The 24,619-nt window shown below is 39.1% G+C and overlaps 1 protein-coding gene across 2 annotated transcripts; it reads left to right on the forward strand.

The window, feature by feature from the left end:
- Nucleotides 1-238: 238 nt before the first annotated feature.
- Nucleotides 239-20,279, forward strand: ttc33 (tetratricopeptide repeat domain 33). 2 transcript variants are annotated; one of them, XM_041810394.1, is made up of 5 exons: nucleotides 239-293; nucleotides 734-967; nucleotides 9,563-9,644; nucleotides 13,938-14,069; nucleotides 19,718-20,279. In XM_041810394.1, the coding sequence occupies exons 2-5, from the start codon at nucleotides 735-737 to the stop codon at nucleotides 20,090-20,092; spliced, it is 822 nt and encodes a 273-aa protein (XP_041666328.1). In that variant the 5' UTR covers nucleotides 239-293; nucleotide 734; the 3' UTR covers nucleotides 20,093-20,279. The 2 variants fall into 2 exon arrangements, with proteins under 2 accessions (XP_041666328.1, XP_041666329.1); XM_041810395.1 differs by lacking the exon at nucleotides 239-293 and adding an exon at nucleotides 310-591.
- Nucleotides 20,280-24,619: the final 4,340 nt, after the last annotated feature.

Raw genomic sequence — 24,619 nt, forward strand, 5'->3', positions numbered from 1 at the left:
GACAATAGAGAGAGACAATGAGATAATATCTAAAGATAACCAAAACATTCATACTCAAAAACTGAGTTAAGTAAAATCTATTTTAGTATATATGCGACGCCCTTGTACGTGACCGATTTTTAATTAGATTTTATCGTTATATATTAATATCTGAAAATGTATAATAAAAATAAAAACAATCGTGTTTCTTTAAGAGACAACGTAAACATTTCCACAACTTCCGGGTCACCAAACATGGCTAACATTAGCTTCCGTTAGCTTGTATATTTTTTTTCCCCACGAAACTGTTATCAGTGAGTCCCGCTTGTGTATTGTTCTCTGTTGTTAAATATCAATACGAAGCATAATATGTTAAGTTAAAAGTTAAACAGGAATTTTGTTTTGTGTGAATAAAGGTACCGGAGAGTGTCTGGGCTAGTTTTAGCTAGGCTACCCTAGCTTACGTTAGCAGGCCATAGACAGTTTATTTTGTTTTTACCTTTAACCTTTTACCTGTAAAAACAGCCGTCTGGATTGAATGTGACTGAGAAACATTCTCAGTTAATATTGGTATCCGGGCTGAAACAAATCCGCCAAGAGTGTCTTGGTTGTGTGAGTATTTGACAGTAATTTAATAAAAATTATTGTTATTTAATGTACAAAAGTCAGACTAAAAGCTCGTCCTACACACCCACATGAAAGATGAATGCGTAGTTCAAATTTCAGCCACATTTGATCCTCCCTGTCCCTGCAGGATGGCTTCCTTTGGCTGGAAGAGGAAAGTAGGCGAGAAGGTTTCAAAGTCGGTGGTGCAGAAGTTTGAGGCTGAGGAGGAGAAGCAGGAGGCTGGAGAAGAAGGACCAGGTCAGGATGAGGAGGTGGACTGGCTGCACGCCATCAAACGGCGGCGGGAGGTCCTGCTGGAGGACTGCGAAGTGAAGAGCAAGAGGCTGAAGGACGAGGGTGCACTGCTGGCAGAGCAAGGCAGGTGAGGGATGCTCTTCACAGCATGCAGTCAGAGAGGGCATCATTGAAGCTGATGGCAGACAGACAGCTAACAGGCTATTTTTGATTATTTGATACTTACAGAGCAGGGGTGTCAAACTCAGTCTCAGCAGGGGCCGGATTCTGACTTTAGGTCTAACCTGAGGGCCTAACAGGGTCCTATTTAACCATAAACTGTCAGCCTTGTTTTCACCAGAAATTAATTACCGGGGAAAAAGCTTAGCACTGATTATAAATGATTTCGATATTTAAAAAGTCCACATGATAAGTCTAAAGGCTCTAAAGGTAAAAACATGACACTTAATGTCATAATAATGTATTTAAAAGGCAAATATATGAGGTAGAAAGTTGATATCATAATTTTTAATGGTGAAAATGTGAGATAAAAGTCAAAATCATGAGTTCAATAGGTCAAATGTGGGATAAAATTCAAAATTGTGTGTTTTAAAAGTCAAAAAATGAGAAAATTGCAAATTATGAGTTTTCAAGGTCAAAACAATAAGATATGATTCCTAATCATTAGTTTTAAAGGTCAAATTAAGATATAAAAGTCGAAGTTAGGAGTTGAAAATGTCAAAATGTAAGAAAAAAGTAAAAATCAGTTTCAAAATCAGTTTCAAAAGTCAAAATATGGAGATGAAATTGAAAATCATGAGTTTTAAAAGTCAAAATATTGCTCAAAATTTAAAATTGTTGATCTGAAAGGTCAAAATACAAGAGAAAAAGTCAAAATTATGAGATGTAAAGTTAAAAAAGTGAGACAAAATCCAAAATCATTAGTTTTAATGGTCAAAATGTGAGATAAAATAAAAAATAATGATTTGTAAAGATCCTCCTTTTACTCAAAAATTAAATCTGTGATTCTAAAAGGTCAAAATATAATACACAAATTTAAAACCATAACTTTGAGTAATAACTGTGAGATGCAAAATTGAAAATATGAAGAAAACACAAATTTCTCTGACATTGCTGACTTATTATCAAATTATTTCTACTCTTTACTATTTATAATATTTATGAATCATCGGGGATATTTTAAATCATCAAGGTTAAGTTCACATTTTTGTACCAGAGGAAATCTGCAGACCTCTGGTCCTCTGGTGGGCCGGGTATAGCTGCACCAAGGGCCGGATTTGTCCCCCAGGCCTTGAGTTTGACATCTGTGCTATAGAGGAATTAAGCCAAAATCCTAAGCTGTGATTTGTTATTTGCCTCATCAGAGGCACTTGTAGATTTGTTCTATACAGTTTTTCTGTAGTAATGGTAGCCTAAATGTTTTTAAAAAAATTTTGGAACCCTTTAAATCAAAGCTGAAAGTCTAAACTTCAGCCACATCTTGATTATTTTATCTCTAATCCATTGTGGTGGTAAATACATAGAAGTAAAATAATAAAAACTATGTCACTGCCCAAATACTTAGAGATCTAACTGCATCATTGAGGCACATTTTCTTTTGTTAAAACCTAGAAATGTGACTCTGGACTTACATCCTCTCTTAGAGTCCTCAAAGGAAGAAGCCTCAGTGACCTAAATGTCAATTGTGTTGCTTTTTCAAAAATTGAAAACCGAATAGAAAATCTTTAAAATATTAGTATTTGAAGTATAAATTATTAGCGGAAATAAAAAGGATAAATAGATGCTGTTGATTCCAGTGTTTGCACACACGCAAAAAAAGTTTATTTAGAATGAATAGTTTGAAGACTTATTCTGTTGGGATTGTGCCTGTAAATCCAGTTGATCTGATGGTAGTTTTAGACAGAATTGAACCATTTTGTTCACGTGTGTGTCATTTGTTCTTCGATACAAAGAGGAGGTGGGAATCTCTGAGGAAAATAGGTTGGGATCCACTGAACTCCCCACAATATTAGGGGCGTGTAATAGTAAAAGATCTCCAGTGGAGGGCGCCAGTGCACAATGTACATAGACTTTTTTTAGCACAGCTTAAAGCTCTGTTTCTATCTTGCCGATAAAGATAATAATGTTGTATTTCAAAAGCTGTCTTATGTTAAAGCCTTCAAAGTTTGAGGGTTGTCCTGTTTTCTGCACGTATTGAGTGCACAAACATCTAGGAACACATTTTTATGTGCCATATATACAGTTTATTTGAACTTTAAAAGTCAAAGAGCTGTGTTCCCCCTAGAATGAGTTCAGTAAACAGATTTATTACTGTAGATTGAGTTTTGGCTCAGGCAGATGCTTTTTGTGTCAGATTGTGTTTAATTTTCTGTTTTAAAAATGAAATTATGGAGCTACTACTTCATAGAAGCATTTCAAACATAAAGTGATAAATTTCTTCTCTGGCACTCCTGACTCGTGGGGAGTTTATGTTGAGCTGAATAATTGCCACCAATATTTGAATATCCAGCACCACTATTTCTCCACTCTCGCCCTTTTTTTAATGATAGACACAGATGTTAATAAAAAAGACCTGCGTGAAGAACTGCCATGTGATTTATCTCCATTGACCTTTTTCAGCCGAATAACCGGCACTTTGTGAACCTCCACCCAATCCAGTACAGGAGAAGTAATGCTGTTCCCCTCAATGACTGCCTGTAATCGCGTTTGTACGGGGAAAGTGGATTTTGCCAGGGAAATGATGTGTTTCATGCTGCTGTGTAATGGTCATTCTGGGGTTTGAGACCACGTCTGGTTGGGTGAGTCCGTCATTACCAGACTTTAGATGCTCCTGATGTCACTGAGGAGCTCCTGTATGACCTCTTTGTGAGCTAAATCTTATTTTGAGTCAAGCTGTGTGCTTATAGGTTAGGTTGTAACGCTGCCTGTGGGTTTTTTTCTACATCGAGGTCAACAGACACTGCTTTATATTAGATTATTAGGGCAGGTGGGCAGACATTAACAGCTTCCTTGTGTTATTTTCAAGGTTTTACCTTCTAAAGCAGGAATATCAGACTCAATCACAGCAGGGGCCTGATTCTGAATCTGGAGCTAACCTGTTGGTTTAACTGGGTCATAATTTCCCATAAACTGTCAACTTCATCTTCCAGTATCAAATTATATGTGGAAAATTTGACATTGATAATAATGATTTTGAGATAATGAAGGTCAAAGGTTAAAATCTTGAATTTTCACAGTTAAAGTACTGAATAAAATTCAAAACCATGAGTTTAAAAGGTCAAAAGATGAGACAAAAATTAAGATTTGGAATCGAAAAGGTCAATATTTGGGATTAAAAGTTATAGTTAGGAGTTGAAACAGTCAAGATATGAGGAAAAAACTTATAAATCAAGAGTTCAGAACAGGGGTGTCAAACTTCATCACAGCAGGGGCCAGATTCTAAATTTGGGTCTAACCTGAGGGCCTAATGGGGTCAGTGTTTAACCATTGACTGTCATCCTAAATGATTTTGAGATTAAAAGGTAAATATGATAAGTTATTAACTCAGAACCTAAGATAAAAAGTCAAACTTAAAAGTTTTAACAGTAAAAACATGACATCTAAAGTCAAAATAATGTTTTTAAAAGGCAAATATATGAGACAGAGTTCTAAAACCATGATTTTTAAGTCAAAATATGATACAAAACTCAAAATCATGAGTTTTAAAGGTTAAAAAAAAATGAGCTAAAAATTAAAGTTAGGAGTTGAAATGGTCAGCAAAACTGAGATAAAATTCAAAATCATGACATTTAACGATCAAAATGTGAGATAAAAGTGAAATTTATGAGTTGAAATGGTCAGCAAAACTCAAAAAAAAATCCAAATCATGATATTTAACGATCAAAATGTGCGATAAATATCGAAATTATGACTTTAAAATGTCAAAATATCAGATTAAATTTAAAATTCATGAGTTTTAAAAGTCAAAATATCAAACAATGTTAAAAATCATGAGTTTTAAAGGTATAGAAACGAAATAAAAGTCAAAATTAGGAATTGAAACAGGTCAAAAACACAAGATAAAAGTCAAAATCATGACTTTAACAGGTCAAACTAGGATTTAATGTAAAATTATGAATCTATAATTAAAATTATGAGATAAAAAGTTAAAGTTGTGAGATGTAAAGGTTAGAATATGAAATAAAAAGTCAAGACCATAAAGTCATAACTGTGAGATGCAAAATTGAAAATATAAAGAGAACACTAATTTCTCCTACGTTCCTGACTTTTTATCAAATCATTTTTACTGTTTACTTTTTCTAATTTTTATGACTCAACAAGTATATTAAAAATCATTGAAGGTTAAGTTTCTATTTTTATACTGGAGGAAATCTGCAGACCTCATACTGGTGGGACAGTTCTAATGGAAATATCATATGATCTGGTGGGCTGGGAATAACTGCACCACGGGCCGGATTTGGCCCCTGGGCCTCGAGTTTGACACCCCTGTTCTAAAGTGAAGATTTTGCCGGATTTGCTGTGTGCATTTTTGTAGGAACAGTACAGCAATACATATTTAATATAGGATTCCTAGTAATCTTCATGCAGCAGCACACCATGCCTTTTCTTTTATCAGCTATTGTTGCCTGCAGAGAGGAATAATAATAAGGATATCAGACTGAACTGTGCAGTATATGCATGAATGGATTTGGCGACATTTATTCATGAAGTCTGCACGGGTGAAAGGCTGACTGAATGAGAAATGACTGGTTGAACAAACAAACAAAAAGTAATATACAAGATTAATTGCACATTCATCTGCCGCCAGTTTCCTCTTTTTTCGGGCCTTTTCTTTTTTGCTCACCATTAATTTGAGATTCAACCAAAACAGATTAAAAATCACACGCTTTTATACCTTTAAGATAGGCATAGAAGATGTGTTTTCTTGATGCAATTGTTATTTAAAGTCATAATAAAATTCAAGGTTCCCCCTCTAATTCTAAAGCAGCTTAGGCCTGACCCAAGCAGGGAAAAAGACTTGAAATATACCCCACCTAGGTAAAAACAAAGAGCATGCCTTTGCAGAATTATGTCTCATTTTATGTCTTTAACAGCTGCTTCAAACAGTTATTTTGGAGCCGTGGGAGGCAGCGAGTCTCATATCATCCAAATGCCCTACATAGTTCCGTGATTCGTCCGACATCCAGATGTGTGCTGAGTCAATGTCTACAAACTTAAATAACTGAGCTTGCAAGATTTAATCTTTCTCTTTGGGGCTGTTTAAAATCGTCTGCCTCCTCTGAAAATTTGTTTAGTTGAACTTTTTTAGAGTAGGCTGTTTGCTCATCCAGTGTCGTCATCATAACCATGTGTTCAGGACAGTTCCTTCTCTAGTATAGATCAAAAGGCCCCCAGTGCTCTTGGTTTACTTATTTTAGCAGAACATGCGGATATCTCTTTATATTTCTTCACTTTCCCTGGAAACTGCAATTGAATGAAAACTGATGCAACCCTATTTCAGTGTCACCTCTCTCTTCCCTTTCTTTGACCGATGTACAGGGTTATGGCTGAAGCATAGGCCCCGTTTTTAGTTCTTAGGTTTCATATGTTGTATGTCTTATTGCTTAATTTCCTCACATGACTCTGCTGTGTCCTTTGCTTAATTTCTCAGTTAGATTTCCACACTGCCGCAGAAGCATTTCCCTACTCATCTCTGTGACTTTTAAACCACCGAAGCTTGTGTTATCTAAGTCTTGATCCTGGTTTAGGCTGTGGTCTGTTACTCAGTAGTGTTCATGGCCTCGTTGTCAGGCTTTAACATTTCAGGATATCCTTCTTTATAAAGCCATAAAGACTTTTTAAGACAGACACAGGCGTTGCTTGTCAAACGTAGGATTTCAGCTCATAATCTTTCAGAGCCTTTGTCTTGATCAGGCTGTCAAAGTGGTTCTTTAGTCAATATTGACAGGAGTTGTAAAGGGTTCCTGAAGTGAGCATGAACGTATTAAAATGTGGTTTCATTGTGTTAAAAAAGCAAAGATTTGCTAGCCAAAAACCTCTAAAAAGTAAACAAAGGTAAACAAATCAATGCAAAACAGGTTGACAGACTACTGCGACGGCAGTCGGCCCCATAGGGGAGCTTCACAGGACTTCTGCCCCCGTTTATTTTTCTTTTTGCATGCCTGAAAATGAGCCAATCTCAGCGTCTTGCGGCCTCAGATATACGATGTAAAGGTGAAGGGCTTCTCTGGGAACAGTTTGATTTGCAACCTCTTTGCAACCCTCTGCAAACATGGATGTGTTTATCTGGCTTGCTGTATATTTTGCACTGCCACTGTGTCAGACAGCTGGACAGGGTGTGAGGTGTGAATGCAGCTTTATAGCGTCAAACAGACAATTCTGCGTAATTTCCTGGGGGAAACCTCCTTTTTCGCCTAATTTATTATGATGTAACAAGACCTTTAAATACTCATAAATATCAATATGAATATGGACAACTGAAAAGTAAAATATGTAGGATTTCTGCCCTAAAATGTCTAGTATAGTAATTAAAAAATGACTAGGCCCATATAATATAAGTCTTAGCTGAGTACTTACATTAATGCTATCATTTTTTAGCAGTTTTCAAAGTTAGAGCTTGAGCCTCTCAATATTTATAGTTGTAAGACACCATTAGTGTGTTCCAAATCTCCTACAGTACTGTGCAGAACTTTTAGGCATGTTTGAACCAAGAATTAAGGCTGAAGTAAGGCGTGTGATTGCGAGTAAGCCCGTCTGAGCAGGGGTTCTGCAGGGTCTTAAAAAGTATTAAAAGTTGGTCAATCAGTTTAGCAAAAATGTAGAAATTTGAAAAGTGTTAAAAAGTCTTACCTGCAAGACCGTAAGGTCTTACATTTTGCAGCTTTGAAATGTTATAGTTGTCATAGGGTTTACAGGCTAGTATTTCTCCATGTGTTTTTACTCCGTCAATCTGCACGCTTTTTTCTGTTTAGCCCATTTGACTCTGTTTAGCCCATTTGCATCCTTATAGGGGATATATGGCGGAAAAAAATCACTTTTTCAGGCTTTTCTAACAAAAATATGTGCCCCTGGCCTGTCTACAATCCCCTCAAGTACCAGAAAAGTCCATTCCTTTCCCCCCTCTCTTTCTCCACCTTTCAGAAAATGTGTGCTGAATCAAGCCATTCTCAGATTTTCCCCTCATGATCTCATGTGGGGAGTTAGCCCCGCCCCCAGGTTCGGTTGGCCCTTCCTGCTTAGAAGAAAGTACTGCCCTCCTTTCCTGATCTTCCTTTAAGCTGCAAGTTGAGAGGAGGATCAGGTGAGCCATGTTGCTACCCGATCCGTCCCGGGAACCCAATTTGTACTGCGCATGTGCAAACACACGTCTACATCCACTTTGCAGCCCACTTGTGCTATTTGCTTAGTTTAAGGTTAACTTAGATTAGTTTAGATAGGCCTTAATTAGCTTTAGGTTAGGTTTAGTATTTTAATTTCCACTGGTTAGATTTAGGGGTAGCTCATTGGGGTAGGTTTATATTGTGATTAATTAGCTTCCTGGGGTTAGGTTTAGTATTTATATTCCACTGGTTAGGGTTAGAATTAATTTATGTAGACGTGTGTTTGCACATGTGCAGTACAAATCGGGTTTCTGGGATGGATCGAATAGCGACAAGCCATTTCCATTAAGCCACATCCATTTCCTGAAAGGGGCGTGGTTAGGGGCTGAGTCAGACAGCTCAGTAACATTTAACGCCACAGACACAGAAACAGCTCTTTCTGAGCAGGGCTGAAACAGAGGGGTCTTTAGACATGCAAAAATCCAACAGTGGAGTGTTTTTTCAGCAACAGACTTCACAGGTATGTTTTGGGGACCTCTGAGACCAATATAAACTTGTCTTAAAAGGGTAAAATATGTCCCTTTTAAAGCTCCACTATGCCCCTAACTAGCAAGTTAACCATGTGGTTGAGTGAAGAAAACAAAGGCGGGTTCACTGGTGTTATCTCTTGTAAATGCAAAACGGCGATGTTAAATCTGGAACATCACTACCCTGCTATGAGTAGGTGTGTGCTGTCTTTAAGTATCCTGCAGTAAAGTCATTTAAGTATGTGAGTGCGTTCCTAATTAAATACTTCCATAAGCATGCTGCATTACAGTATGCATAAATGCAATACACTGCAGATTAACATGACTTAAATACAACTCATTCACATCGGATTCAGTCATCTCAGCTTTTCTGTGGTTGAATGCCTGAGTGGAAAGAAATGGTTGGTGGAAGTTTTTCTAAACCACAGAGGACTTCTGTATATTAAGAAAACAACCAGGGTAACCAGCTGCATGCTATCCCCTGAACAATCATGGCTCTCTATTAAGTTACATAACAAATATGAAAATCTCATGATGGAGACAATGGAACCCAGTGTCCAATTCCAGTGTGACATGTGATCCTCTGTTGAATTTGCCACACTTTACTGCTGCAGTAGCTAAAGATCTGAACCCCCGCCAAAGTCAATAATCTGATGTCGTGCAACACGACTGTGTGGCGCTGACAGCTTGAATTCACTGCAGACAAACTCATGCACTATAACTTACCCAAATGCAATGCTGTGGTCCACTTTGCAAAGCATCACCAGTGTAAAGAAGAAGCCTCCAGGTCATTGTTTATGATGCAATTAACATGTTTTATGTGGTGATCCTCTCCTGTTCTACAATGAGTGTTCAGACACTGTGTGTTTTCTGTAGGCACTGGGAAGCCGTAAAGAAGTGGGATGAAGCCATTCAGCTGACTCCAGATAAACCAGAGCTGTATGAGATGAAGTCACAGGTACATTTTGACATTTTTTTTATATTTTTTTTACCTTTTTTTTTGCTACTAGGCCAGCTTATCATGTAAACAGATCCTGATGAGAATCCCTCTGTAGATAACAACCCCCCTATTCTTTATATACCTAACAAGGTTTCTGTTAGTAAATTCTTGTCCGCCTCTGTAAGGATCCTCCCTTTACTCATTTTCAGTTTTCACTTTCATTTCCTTTAGTTGGCAAAATTACTTTGTTTTTTGTTGAAGCATTTATCAAACCAGGAAGTCCTTTTAGATTAAAATGTCCTCTTCAAAGCAGATCTGCCTGAGAAAGCACATACCACACATTAAAGCAGGCAGAGAACAGCAAACATACACAACATCTAGCTCAAAGTTTGTTTATGAACAGATCTCTTTCAGGAAGTATGTACAAATGGGCATTTTGAGGCTTTCATGGAGATAAAATTGAACAATGTGAGTTTGTCCTTTAGGGAGCCACTCTGTGGGTGATGTGGTCAAATTTGCCTTTAACCACATGGCAGATTCACAGTTTGTCTCTGCTGTTTCCTGGTACATGAGTGTACAAGCATGCCTTAAATGTGATGCAGTTCAACAGCTGCATTCACTGTTGGGGGGGTTTAGTTTTACATCAGGGTAGAAAGATGTGCACTGGAGAGCTTTCATTCACAATAACCTACAAACTCCACCTCAGGATAGTTTAAGATAACATATTTGCTCATGGGCTGGAAAAACTTCAGTTTTGGGCCTCCCACACCATTCTGTTAATCTTTTCCGTATGTTGGTGTGATCATTTTTTAGTCATAACCTCCAAATCAGTCCTCTTTCAACTGCCACTTTGCAGTGCTTTTAAGCCAGATAAGTGATATCAGCACATTTGTTACGCCGCTAACAGTCTGCGGCTTTTTCCCCTTTTAGCTCTATTTACTGGATCTTTCATTTCCTCCTTCCTACGGGTCGATATCTGTTTTTGAGCATTTTCTCCTTTTATGCCTCCCTGATGTCTCAACTTTAACTTCTTCTTTTCTCTGAGCAAATGCAGCTTTTAAAAACGGTTCCTGTTTATTTGGGAAAAGTGGTGCAGCTGGAGGAGGTAGACAGACCTCCTTCAATTGTTCATTTACTACGAGTAACCTAATAAAGAGTCTTCCTATAGCCGTAACCGTTTACATCACATGCAGGATTGTAAGCCTAATATAATACTAGCCATTATAGGATATTTGAGAAGGAAGTCATTATTGTCCAGACATGGAAAACACCACCGCAAAAAGCATTTTAACTCTGTTGACATGATTTATTTAAAGCATGGACTTCTGTTTTTGCAGATATTCAGCACATCACAATTACTCCATATTTGTCCTCTGCTGTTGTTAGTGAAAATGGGCATGACCTCATCGAATTCCTATTAGTCCCCCCAGATGACAAGGATTCTTTCTCTGATTCTGGTCATACACTTCCCTTCATGGCTTTCTTCCTTCTTAACTCAATCAGCATCATACCCGATACGTCCTCTCTGTGTGTCACCGCACATTGTTGTGCGCTCTTGAGGAAATTGGATCCATTTGTAAAGCTGTCAGCACATCTTCCTGACTTTATGATGGCATTTTAACCAGCTGTTAGTGACAAATTATCCCTGGAGTTTAAAGAAATAATGATAGATAAGAACAATGAATGAGCTTAAAGGATTACTATTATGGCTGAAATATAACAGCAACCACTGAAGCATTTACTACATGGCAAAACCTGCCGACTGAAAGAGCGTACAGCATGTGGCAGAGTAATTGTGATTTTCTTGTTTTGTGAAGCTAAAATTGTGATTGGAGTGAAAAATCATGATTAAAACAGACACATCATGTGTGTTAATAGATACTCAGCCCTCATGTTGTTTGACTTTTCACTTCTTTTTCTTTTTTTTGTTAAGATTTATTTTTGGGCTTTTTCATGCCTTCGTCTGACAGAGGAAGGACAGTGGATAGACTCAGAAACAGGGAAGAGAGCAGGGAGAGACATGCGGTAAAGAGCCTAAGGTCGGACCCCGAACCCGGCCCGCCTGTGCACAGGGGCAGCACCCCAAACCACTCGACCATCTGTGTTCCCTAGTTTTCACTTTTTAATTCATTCTCTAAATTATTGGCCAGTCCCTGTACACCTCCATGCATCAAGCATAGCCATCAAGGCAATTATAAAAAAGATGATTGACCTGGTTTGAATTCAGTGCATTGCGTGTATGTCGGTTCTTCATGCAGCGCTGATACTCCTGCATTTTAATTTCTAGTTAAAATACTACACAGAAACACAGCACATCATGCGAGGTGTTCCTCCTTTCTTATTCCACTTGTGCTTGAAGGTGCACTTGTGCCTCACATTAAAATGCGAGTGAATAAAAATTATATGTCAGGATGTGATTAATTCCAGCAGAGAGCCAGGCCTGCGTTACCTGAACCTACTCGATATGTATGACATTCTCACCAGAAGAGATTCTCAGGCCCTGCCATTAAAATACAGCAGCAGACAGACAAGAACAGACACTAAGACCCTCCAGCACTGCCAGTACTCATTTTGAGTGGCAGATTTGTACTTTTAGTACTAAATGCATGCAGAATTTTCAGTTTGTGGACAGGTTCCCTTCTAGAAGCGTCTTTCTCTCTAAAACTGCACGATTTGGTCTACTTAGTGGGCAAACTGAATATGATACATAAGCTCCACTGGCCTGGTTGATGAGGTCTGCTGGTGAGGTTAATGAGGTCAGTGCAGTGTCTGTTTAATGTAAGCATAGATAAGTAAATTACACAGAATGATCTTGTGACCGTGACTGTGCAGTGTTCAGCACTGTACTGTGTGCTCATGTGTTGAATGAGTCACATCAGCAGAGCTGCGACTAATTGTTCCATTAAAGATTAATCTGGTGATTGAGCTCTTGAGTAACTGGTTTATGTAAGAAAAGGAAAAATTATATTCATTTTTTCACATTTAAGAAGATGGAAAAGATGAAGCATGTTTTGCATGTTTGTTGTAAAAAATCTTATTTGATGATTAATATGCTTTATGGTTATTTTAAATAGTTCACGGTATTCAGGTAGTTTTTTTGGCACTACACATGAAATGCATCAATAATCGATTAAGAATCGAATATTAGGGCTATGAATCTTAATTGGATCATGAGGTGCCTAAAGATTCCTACCTCTACCCTGGCGTGCTCTGAAAAAGAAAGAAGCCCTGATTCATAAATATTAAACATGTTCAATATTTTAATCAGAAATCCTGCGTGGGGATCACCAAGGTCAGCTGATTATGCAATCTGTGGATTGTTTCGTAGAACAGAACAATAGCCAATATGGAAGCGAACTGAATGAAGGAGGAAGCACAACAAACACAGCCATGATTATAGTAAAGAATAAAGTTTGATAGATGTAAGAAATGGAGGACCAGCTTGTTGATGTTTGGCAGCAACACAAGTGTCTGCCCTTCATTTTGACAGTTTTAATATGTTGCAGCCTGATGATACAACCGAAAAAATTAACATTTAGTCTGCATTCAGTACCCTATCATGTCAAAGTGAGAACAGAATTTTAGATGATGTTCAGATGTATTACAAATAAAAAACTGAAATATCACACTGACTAAAGTATTCAGATTCTTTGCAAAAATGCTGTAAATGTAGCTCAGGCTCCTCCCATTTCTCTGGATCTTTGCTGAGATGTTTCTACACCTTAATTGGAGTCCACCTGTGCTAAATGAAAGCCATTAGGGGATCACGTCAGCTGCTGATGAATCTGATGCATTTAGAATGGTGATGATTTCCCCTTATGTGTGGCAAGTGTTTGTTTTTGCTCCAGGATGTAGCCTATTATTCCACCAGGTGGGGAGGTCCTGCACGCTGCAGTCTTTTTGGCCTCATTCCCAACTAAACATACAAAACTTGCTGGCATAAGTAGGCAACAGGAGAATGTTTAAGGTACCCTTTTTTGCCAGTTGCAACCACATCTGAGACGCTGTATGCTGCAAACTCAGCTGATCTGGACAGTCATCTGGAGGGTGCACAAAGAAAAAAACTGTCAGACCGATGTCTTTTATTGCTTTTGTCATTTTTTAGCATTTTCTCTCACAACAGCAGACATTTTAGATATGTCTATTTTTCATGTTTGACGCTCATCAGCAATTTTCATCCATGCAATTCCGATGTTACACCAATGCATTGGGAAGATAGGCTGTCTGCCTATTTTTGTTCTTAATAGAGAGCTCTCCATTTTCACCACAGATAGATTTCAGAGTCTTGAACCATATTTTATTTCTCCACAGGTACTAACCATTCTGCAGGAGGTTTTCCCAGCCGTGAAGGCAGCGGAGATGGCAGTGAAGCTCCGCCCCTTGTGGTGGGAGGGCTGGCAGACTCTGGGCCGTGCCCAACTCAACCTAGGAGAGGTGGAGCTGGTGAGTGTGGCTGACGGAACATTCAGAACACTAAAACAAAAATGGAGTACGTTGTGCTCACAAATGCTGCCAACTGCTCTCAAATCGTTGCTGTAAACAGATGAAGTGAGTCATTGTGGGAGGAGTCAACAGAAGCTTAGAAATGCATTGTTTACTTAATGCAGGGGACTGTGTTAGTTAGCTGAGACTAGGTTTCCTGCTGTAGTTAAATCAGAGTGCAATGCTTCGTTGGAGTCAAAAAGGTGCACTTTTACATGTGCAAACACAATATCATATAATAAAAACTGGCTTCCTGCTCAGTCTGTCAGTAATGTTCATGGGAATACCCCGGTTCAGTTTGCAGTGAGCTGTACTTCATATTTACAGGTCTATAAATCAGTTTAGTCCCCATTTTTGAAAGCCTTTAAAGATGTGTCAGTCATGTTTACTACTATTTGAAAACTCCTTTTCTCTTAGAAGTTCCTCTTTCATAACACGCCCAGGCGCCTAACGCATGGACGATTGCTTAAATCGTCCCATAACACGCCGAGACATGTCGCTGTATGAAACCTGCAGATCATGGTTGTGCTATTGGCCCATTTGGAGCCAAAAAAAAAAATGGGGGGTTGAACTCTGAAATCCTTCAGCAAATGTCTGCATGTGTCTCTGCAGGAGTGAGAGACCTGTCCTACGGCACATAAAACAACAATGGGAAGTGTTGAAAGTTAGTCGGGCAAAAACTAAAACCAAATATAGACACACCTCTTTGTATAATGAAGCTATTGGGAAGGAAGAGGGAAAAAAAACGCTCAACTATTTTTAGCGAGGCTTGTTCAGTCAAGTTGAAGAGGTTTGTGTGCATCAACATGTTTGAGTCATGCCTGTTTGTGCAAAAGTGAGCGCAGATTCCCCATTTTCTCTCTCATGGTTCTTCTTTAATTCCTATGCTCGTCTCATTTTGAAAGCCACGTTCTTACAGTAAATGAACACAGCTTCAGATTGTTTTTGTCATGTTGGAAGTTTAATAAAAACAGAAAATGTAAACCTCTGCAGCATGACAGCTCTGCTGCCATTAATCTTTCCATTATTTTCATTAACATCTCTTCTGGCTGTAATTTTCCACGAAAAGCCGGTTCATCTGCCCATTTGTCATTTTATCCTTTGAAGGATTACGTTCAAAACAAAAAGTTGGTGCGACTAATGTCTGTTCAGGATGGAACTTGATGTGTTGTTTTTGACTCAGTCGGTTTCTTTTAATGAAAAAAGCATTACAGTGAAGGTTTTTCAGGAGTGCAGGTTGTTTATGTAACAGGAAAGGAACAGTTCAGAACAAGCTGTAGTCAAAGTTGGTAATGTGAGCTTCTTATAAAGCCCTTAAAAAGAAGGCTAAATCTTCCTTAGAGTAAAAATGGTCACCGATTAGTGGACCCATGTCTAGATCTGGACCCAAGTGCTGTCCTGTCCACCCATGCACACCTGTTATTTAATTCTGAAGAATGCTTCTGTTTCCACTAGCACAGCTTCTTGTCTTCAGAAACATTCACCTTGTTGTCTTTAAACTATTTCTGTGTAGCTTTCTCTGTAGGCTTCAGCTCATTGTCTTGCTGAAAAATAAATCTTCTCCCAAGACATGGTTCTCTTAGAGACTAAAAAAGATTGTCCTCCAGGATTTCCTACATTTTGCCACATTCATTTTACCCTCTACCTTTACAAGCCTTCCAGGGCCAGCTGCTGAGAAGCATCCCCACAGCATGATGCTGCCACCACCGTGCTTCACAGTGGGGATGGTGTGTTTGTGGTGATGTGCAGTCTGGTGGTCGCAAAGCTCCATTTTGGTCTTGTCAGACCAAAGAATTCTTCCTCTTGACCATGTAGTCTCCCACATGCATCTTGGTGAACTCTAGTCCAGATTGAATCTGAGTTTTCTTCAACAGTGTCTTTCTCTTTGCCACTCTCCCATAAAGCTTTGACTGGTGAAGAACCCGGCCAACAGCTGTTGTCTGCAGAGTCTCTCCTATCTCAGCTGCTGGAGCTTGGAACTCCTTCAGAGTAGTCATAGGTGTCTTGGTGGCCTCTCTCACTAGTCTCCTTGCACGCTCACTCAGTTTGTGAGGACGGCCTGATCTAGGCAGATTTGCACATATACACCAAGCACCAGGGGATTTTCAGTTCCTTGGAATTTTTTTTTATCCATCCCCTCACTTATACTTTTCAATAACCTTCTGTCTGAATTGCTTAGAGTGTTCTTTTGTCTTCATGGTGTAATGGTAGCCATGAATACTAATTAACCAGTGACTAGACCTTCCAGACACAGGTGTCTTTACACTACAATCACTTGAGACATGTTGTCTGCACTCAGGTGATCCACATTTCACCAGTTGTGAGACTATTAGCAACAATTGTCTGAACCTCTGTTGAATTAGGTCAGTCACTTTAAAGCGGGGTGAATATTTATGCAGTCAAAAAAAGCTAAATAATGTTGAAAATGATTGATTGTAAAATCAATAAAAGGGTAAAACAACCGAGGGGTGAATACTTTTTATAAGCACTGTAAAACGGGGACTTCCATGCTTATTCTTCCCATGGGGGATTAAAACTAGTGTTTTAATACCCTTGCATTTATTAAATGCAGTAATGTCAAATATTATTATGAATCAAAGCACACTTCTTTGAGTAACCAAACTAATAACCAATCTAAGGACATAGAAAGTAGATAAATAATCAATAACAAGATCATTCTCTGACCAGCAATGTTCCCTTAGAGTTGTTTGGATTTCAGTCGTTATATAATCCCTTCATGACTCTGTGGTAGTCTGATATAGGCCTGATTTTAGCTCACATTTAAAGTGTTAACAGGGTGAGATAAGATAATTTCTCTCACCAAACACGAGAAAAGTGTCAAAGCTGTTTCTTTTCATATAATGGACCCAACTTTAATAGCATTCCACCCATTCAGTGACTGATTTTAGGCACATCAGTGACACGTCCTGGCTTTGTCTTTAAGCACAAGTCATCTGACACTACATTTAGTTTTCATAAAAGGTGTGGCCCGTTGTGGGACTGAGAACAGGTGCAAGAGAGGGGTAGGCTTTTTTCATCAACATGTGTGTTCATCACACATGTGTTGTGCCATCTATGCACGGCACATGTTGTGGTTTAGACAGTTGTGTCAACCAGCCTCATGCCATTGCTTTGTTTCTCCTTTTTTGTCAGTATTTATAAGCAGGCTTTAAAAGATGCTACTCACTTGATTTTCCAGTATATTGCCGGGCGGCTTGTTGATGATGAAGTGTATCTCAATTATCAGCCTAAAGACAGGAGAGCATCAATAATTCATTTTTTCTAAAAATATTCAAAATAAAGGCATAAGAAGCTGTCATTTTAACATGAGGCTTCCCAGCTCAGTTGGTGAATTATTATAGGGATGTACCAGCTGATATCACTCCCTTCCTCTCTCATGTGTCAGCAATCATGTATGCATAGAAAAAGTTCAGCAACTACACTCAAATACAGATTAATCTGGGGAAAAAGCTCACGTGGCTGTACTTTTTAAATCCCCCTTGGGGAACTTTGTTTTTGGATTCCAGTTGTGCACACATTTAGCTGCCTCTACAGAAGGATTAAATTAGTTAAAACAATAGAAATGAACAACAAGCAACATGTAAAAAGAGAAGTACATAGACAAGAAAACCGCTATTATTGCACATAACTCATATTGCACAACATCCACATAGAAAGAAAAGAACACCATGATGTTGCTGCACAACCTGCTTAGCCTAAAGAAGCATTATTCAAAACTTTAAACAAGTTATACTATAAAGTTTTTCAAAATGGTTAAAATCAAGTCAGAATAAGAGTAGTTTAGAAACTTTAATGATCACTGGCAGATTGTTGAACTACCACCAAGAGCAACCAACATCCCCAAACAGTTGGTGTGCTGTATAAAATGTAAATGCAAACAGAATGCACTGGTTTGCAACTCTCAGAAATCCACAGTGAAGCAAGGTGGTGGCAGCATCATGCTGTGGGGATGCTCCTCAGCAGCCAGCCCTGGAAGGCTTGTAAAGGTAGAGGGTAAAATGGGTGATGCTAAATGTAGGAAAATCCTGGAGGACAATCTCCTTCAGTCTGCAAGAGAAGAGAAGATTTTATTTTCCAGTAAAATGCTTTGAACATAAACGTGGTTTGACATTTAAGAGGGTTTTTTTTGGTCAACAAAGGTGAATTAATTTGATGAAGACTGATTTATGAATCTAAAAAGGGTAGTTCATACTCAGAGTGAAGGATGTGAGACAGGTCTGACAACACTCCCTGCGTTTGCCTGAGAACAATCTGCTCTTGTACTGACTGTACTGAGGTTTTTCAGCTCCCCATAACCTTTGTGGCGGACTGCACCACATGAGCTAGCTTAGGTGTGAACTGAACAGAGAGATCACGTACCATGCTGATTCTTCACATCAGAGGATGTTCCCTGCCACAACCTCATTAAACAAATACCTTCTGTTCTAGCCTAAACACCCTGTGCCTTCATGAAAAATAGTCTTTTCATGGTCAAAATAAGTTGTCTGTTTGACACAAAAAACTCTTGCGAAGTGAAAATAGATTTCTACTAAGTAATGACAATTGAAGAGAAATATTTGAGGTAAAATAAGTGATTGCATAGATATTCACCCCCTTCAAGTCAGTACTTTGAAGAGTCACCTTTGGCTGCGATCACAACACTGAGTGTGTGCAGTTAGGTCTCAGTCAGGCTTAAACATCTGGACACTGCAGCTCTTTTCAAGTCCTGTCAGAAAGTCTCTATTGGATTGAGGTCTGGGCTTTGACATTTTGGCCTCATCAGACCAGAGAACTTTCCTCCACTTTACCATGGAGTCTCCCACATGCCTTTTGATGAACTCTAGTCTAGTCTATAGTCTGCAGAGTCTCTCCCATCTTAGCTGCTGTAGCTTGGAACTCCTTCAGAGTAGTCATAGGTGTCTTGGTGACCTCTCTCACTAGTCTCCTTCTTGCACGCTCACTCAGTTTGTTAGGACGGCCTGATCTAGGCAGATTTACACATGCGCCATATTCCTTCATTTCTTCATGATTGTGTAATGGTAGCCAGGAATACTGATTAATCAGTGACTGGGCCTTCTAGACAGAGGGGTCTTTATGCTACAATCACTTGAGACTTATTCAGATTATTTTTTCAAAATAAACAATCAGTTAAAAACATCTGTTAATTGACAATTAGTGGATTAACAGACGTTTGCCTGTCTCTGAAAATGAGTTCAGCAATGTTTGAGGGAGACTTGATGTTGTCTTACACCTGACAGAATTATCCCAGCGAGGCATTCAGCTTCTTTATTTAAATTGAATTATCCTCCCTAAGAAGTAGTTGTTGTGTGTCCGTAGCTAAGGACAGATTTATTTGATCTCTCCATAGGCAGCCTTCGCTTGGAATCCAAATCCATAAAGACTCAGAGCACGCCTGTATTTCTGTTTACCAGAATGATAATTTCACATCGATCCGACTGCAGAGTCAGCTCAAAGATATTGATGTCTTTAAATGAAACCATAAATTTGGGTGCATTACAGCACCAGAATTGTCCAGATTTTGCGGAAATTCTTTATCTAATGACTACTACTGGAAGCCGGGTTTTAATGATGCTTTGCTGTTCCTGTAGGCGATGAAGTCCTTCCAGGTTGCGATCCACCAGTGTCCGTCAGAGCCCACGCTTTGGCAGGAAGACCTCGCATGGGCACGGAAGTTATGGAAGCAGCACTTGGCAACGAAGGAGAAATTACGTCAAGAGGAAGAGACGAAAAAACAGATTCTTAATGCCCCTGAGCTGGAGCAGGACTTTGACTTCGAGTCGGATGAGGTTGTGGCCGCCTGCGAGGCTGTTGCCGAGCGACAGATGCGTTATGAGGAGCTGAAGCGGACTGCTGTGGTCATCGACTCTGAGGGAAATGTAAAAAATGTACTTGCCGGAGAAGGGGGAGCAGAGGGCACAGAGACACCGTCAGAGGAACAGTTTGTGAAAGCGAGAGGACTTTGAGCTGATCTCAGTATGAATAGATGGTGTTGTTTGTTTTTTAAAGTCTGTTTTGTGTTATTTCTGAAACTACTGAGTGTGTGAGCTCAACATATCCATGTGCAGACATAATACGTATGCTCACCAATGAAAAACAATTAGGTTGTTGCTTTTCATTTCCCGTCCATGATAATAAACATCTCAAATGACATTTTCTGTTTAAATCTTGAGAGCAGATCTTATCATAGAGAATAACACTTGAGCTAAAACAGAGAAAATGAAAAGTTAAAACCTTCTGAGTTTAAAAATAACAAAGTAATGCACATTGCAACCCCATGGTAGGTACATATTTGACCACGCCATGTTACAACAGAATCAAACCATCCATCCACCACATGAAGAAACAGCAGAAGCAAAGGGGAGAAAGGGCTCAAAGACAACAGACAGGAAACCACAAGCTGCAGGGTGTTTTCGCACCACGATCAAATTCTCGAGTGAAAAAGTCAAGTGCTCAAATGTACGAGGCAGCGCTGCATCTTTGTGATATTCACACACTGATCTTTGGATTTCGTTTTTTTTAATCTTGTGAAGAGGAAATACATGAGTAAAAACTGACCCTGTATAAACCAGCTTTTAGCAGCCTTTCTCAGAACGCTCAGCTTTAATGTGCATTTTTGTTATATGCAAATAAGCTCCTTCTAATTCTGCCCCTCTCCTTTGTGGGATATGTTAAACAGTAGAATAAATGAGTGGTTCTCAGCCCTTTTTCCACTGAGCCCCCCTTGACGTGCACTGTATTGCCAAAAGTGTTTGTTCACCTGACTCGACTCGCATATTAACTTATGTGACATCCCATTCTTAATTCATAGGGTTAAATATGACATCGGTCCACCCTTTGCAGCTATAACAGCTTCAACTCTTCTGGGAAGGCTTTCCACAAGGTTTAGGAGTGTGTTTATGGGAATTTTTGACCATTCTTCCAGAAGTGCATTTGTGAGGTCACACACTGATGTTGGACGAGAAGGCCTGGCTCTCAGTGTCCACTCTAATTCATCCCAAAGGTGTTCTGTTGGGTCGAGGTCAGGACTCTGTGCAGGCCAGTTAAGTTCATCCACACTCCACACGCACTGGTGCACAGTCGTGTTGGAACAGGAAGGGGCCATCCCCAACTGTTCCCACAAAGTTGGGAGCATGGAATTGTCCACAATCTCTTGGTATGCTGAAGCATTCAGAGTTCCTTTCACTGGAACTAAGGGGCCAAGCCCAGCTCCTGAAAAACAACCCCCCTTCACCAAACTTTACTCTTGACACCCCTGCTCTAAATTCTCCGTATCTGAGACGTGCAGTCTGAAAGCTGTAATCTGTCAACATGCAAATAAGCTGAAAATCAAGATTGCATGGCATATTGACCTTGTCCTGTACATTTATTTATTTATTTGTTTATCAGTTTATTTGTCAAGGACAATACATAGGCACTGTAACATTTAATTACAGTTCTACCAATGCATTGTAGAAAAGACTTCTAACTCCCCTACCCACTTGCTGTAGTAAAAGCACCCAAAAATGACAGTTTAAACTAGTCAGTCCTGTTGCTGATGGATTCTTCTGTGTTTGTCGGTCAGAAAGAGGCATCAGTGTTCATTTCAGTCTGTTTCATAAGAAACTAAAATCTCACAGGAGCTTTAAAAATAGTCACTGTGCAACCAACTATGTCTGCAGCAGAGCCGTTCTCTTAAAACATGCAAGTTTGATTTACAAAAACCGAGCATTAGTTGGTGAGATGTACAGTGCAATCTTGAAAGTGTTCACAGCCTCTTCACTTTTTTCCATCTTTATGCTGCAGCCTGATGCTACAGCTGAATACTTTCTGAATGAGCTGTATAACAGGCATAGGAAAAGGAGAAAAGCAGTTAAAAAGGTCCTCTAACGAATTTGGGGCTGTGTTGGTTTGTGTTGTCCCCCCCTGTGGACAAAGCTGGACAGTTTAACTCAATACCTGTGCATGTAGATGTAAATGTGGCTTTATTCTCTAAAAAAGCCCCACCTATCTCTATCTTCATTCTAATGTCTAACGTGAAACTCACAGTGTTGATTTGGCATGAAAAAATTTCATCATCCTGCTTTTGACTGCCTTTTCTGACGCCTATCTTCAGCAGGGAAGGCTGTTCAAAGAAGACATTCATCTTTTCTCTGATGGTCTGGCTTACTTTTCTAGGTTAGATCAGGGGTTCTCAAACTTTTCAGCACCAAAAATAAAGGTGCCAGAGACCTGGGACCCCACTGTACCTGAGGGTGGTTGAACAGACATGCACGTTCTGGAATAGTCATGTGCAGACAAAGCCGTCCATAAGGGGGATAAAGGGGGGTAAAGGGGGCCCAGCCAGCCTGGGGGCCCGTGTGGGCCAAAAAATTAAAGTCAACTGTAAATTTAAGCTGTGATATCCATATTTTGTATTTAAGCTGAATAATTTACAAATATAGTTTTTATTCTTTTGTGCCGTAGTAAAAAGTCTTTTTAAATTGTAAATCCCCCTTTCTTAAAACAGAATTAAAGTCAGTTAAAATGGCTAAAATGTGGCTGAGATGGGTGTAAAATTTGGTAAAATGGGATGAAAAATTGTTTTAAACTGGTGACAAATGGGTAAACAGAGGCTGAAAAATAGGCTGAAGTTGGCAGAAATAGGAATAACAAATAGTGAAAGGTGGCTAAAATGTGCAAAATGGTGGTAGAAAGTGGTTAATAGTGGCAATAATGGATAAACAGAGGCAACAATTGGCAGGAAGTTTCAAGAATTGGTTTAGAAGTGGCAAAAACAGGCAGAAAAAAAAGTGGTGGAAAGGGTTTAAAATGGGGCATAAATGGGTTGAAAGAGGTACAATTAGATAAAAGTGCACAGACTGCACGGACTTAGTAACATTTAAATCACTGCTGAAAACTCACTTTTTTAGACAGGCTTATATTTTGTGAGTCTGAGGCTCTGTCAGTTTGTATGTCTGTTTTTCTTGGCTCTATCTAATTTTAATGTTCATTTATAGGCATCTGTGTAGTTTTTCTGCGCTGTACTGTGTCTGAGTTTTATGAAAAGCACTTTATGAATGAACTGTATTATTGTTATTATTACCAAGTGGCAAAAAATAAGCAAAAAAGTATATGGTAAAAAAGGCAACAATGGATGGAAAATTTGGTGAAATGGACTAAAAAATTATTTAAAACTGGCAAAAAATGGGTACTGAGGCAGAAATTGGCATAACAAATAGTGAAATGTGGCTAAAATGGGCTTAAAAATTGGTTAATAGTGGCAATAATGGGTCAACAGATGCAACAAGAGGGGGAAAGTGGCAAGAATGGGTTATGCAGTGGCAAAAAAAAGCAGAAAAAATGGTGAAAAGGGTTTTAAATTCACAAAAATGGGTTTAAGTGGCAAAAAAGTGTCAGAATTGGAAAAATTTGTGGTGAAAAGTGATGAAAACTGGTTAGAATTTGGCTAAATCGGTGTAAAGTGGCAAAAGTGGTTTTGGAGGGAATCTGGAGACCCCCTTTCAGTGCCACGACCACCAAGAGGATCCTGACCCCCACGCTGAGACCCACTGGGTTAGATGACAGCATCAGTAAGATTTTCAGTCTGTTTATTTCTCACATTTAACTCTAGAAAAGAGCTTTGAAAATAAAGATAAATGAAATCTTTAAAATGCTTCAGTTTGTGTGTTTGATGCCATTAGTGGTAACATTGTGTGTCCCTAGTATTCTCATTTCTCATATGTCTCAATTTCTGTAGAACCAGGAAGTTCCTCTGTCAGAGGAATTATTATGTAGCTTTTTAACAGTGTTCAGTCATTTCTTACTCACTTCACACACATTAAGTGCTCTTGGTTTTGTGGGTCAGCATAAAGATAGAAATAATTGAGTTTCTACCAAATCCAGATCTGAACTCCCCTGACTGTGCAGCTTCTGAGTCAGTTACAGAGATCTGAACATTCACTGTATTTTTCTGTGGTTAGTCAGCACTACTGGAGGTCATGGTGTCAATTTAGTTTAAACTCCATCTTTTTAAGAAGATGGAGTAAGAAGACTGAAGATACCAAACTTCTTTGTAAACCAGATGAACGGATTGGAACACTTTAAGAAATCTGACTGTTTACAGTGGAGCAGCACTGAAGCGAACATTTGGTCAGCGTTAAAAACAAAGAGAACAGGTGTCTACAAATTGATCCTCATCAAAAACAAATATTTAAAACAAAAAGAAAATGATTACACAGGGCGGTGTGCCGTTACTGGTGACACACCCAAGTCACTGCAGCAGCAGCAGCTGCTGATCATAAGCGTTATGTAAGAAAGATGGAGGTCGCCTGTGCAGACGTGCCAACTGATGTCAGGTTAAACACACGTTTGTATGAATAGAGCAGCTGCTGTCTCTTTGTTAACACGGTTTAATGAGGGGCATTAACAATCAAATACATGAACACATACAGGAATGAAGACAATATGTGCCGGGTAATGTGGTTTACTTTTCATGTTCTGCTCCCTGTAAAATCTAGAAAAGATTTTAAAAT

The sequence above is a fragment of the Cheilinus undulatus genome, linkage group 17 (genome assembly GCF_018320785.1).
Source record: "Cheilinus undulatus linkage group 17, ASM1832078v1, whole genome shotgun sequence".
Classification (NCBI taxonomy): domain Eukaryota; kingdom Metazoa; phylum Chordata; class Actinopteri; order Labriformes; family Labridae; genus Cheilinus; species Cheilinus undulatus.

What these genes read in the sequence shown, in the direction of transcription:
- ttc33 (XM_041810394.1), top strand. Translation starts at nt 735, where the DNA reads ATGGCTTCCTTTGGCTGGAAGAGGAAAGTAGGCGAGAAGGTTTCAAAG. An exon ending in CTGCTGGCAGAGCAAGGCAG is followed by an intron (nt 968 to 9,562) that starts GTGAGGGATGCT and finishes TGTTTTCTGTAG; the next exon opens with GCACTGGGAAGCCGTAAAGA. An exon ending in TGTATGAGATGAAGTCACAG is followed by an intron (nt 9,645 to 13,937) that starts GTACATTTTGAC and finishes ATTTCTCCACAG; the next exon opens with GTACTAACCATTCTGCAGGA.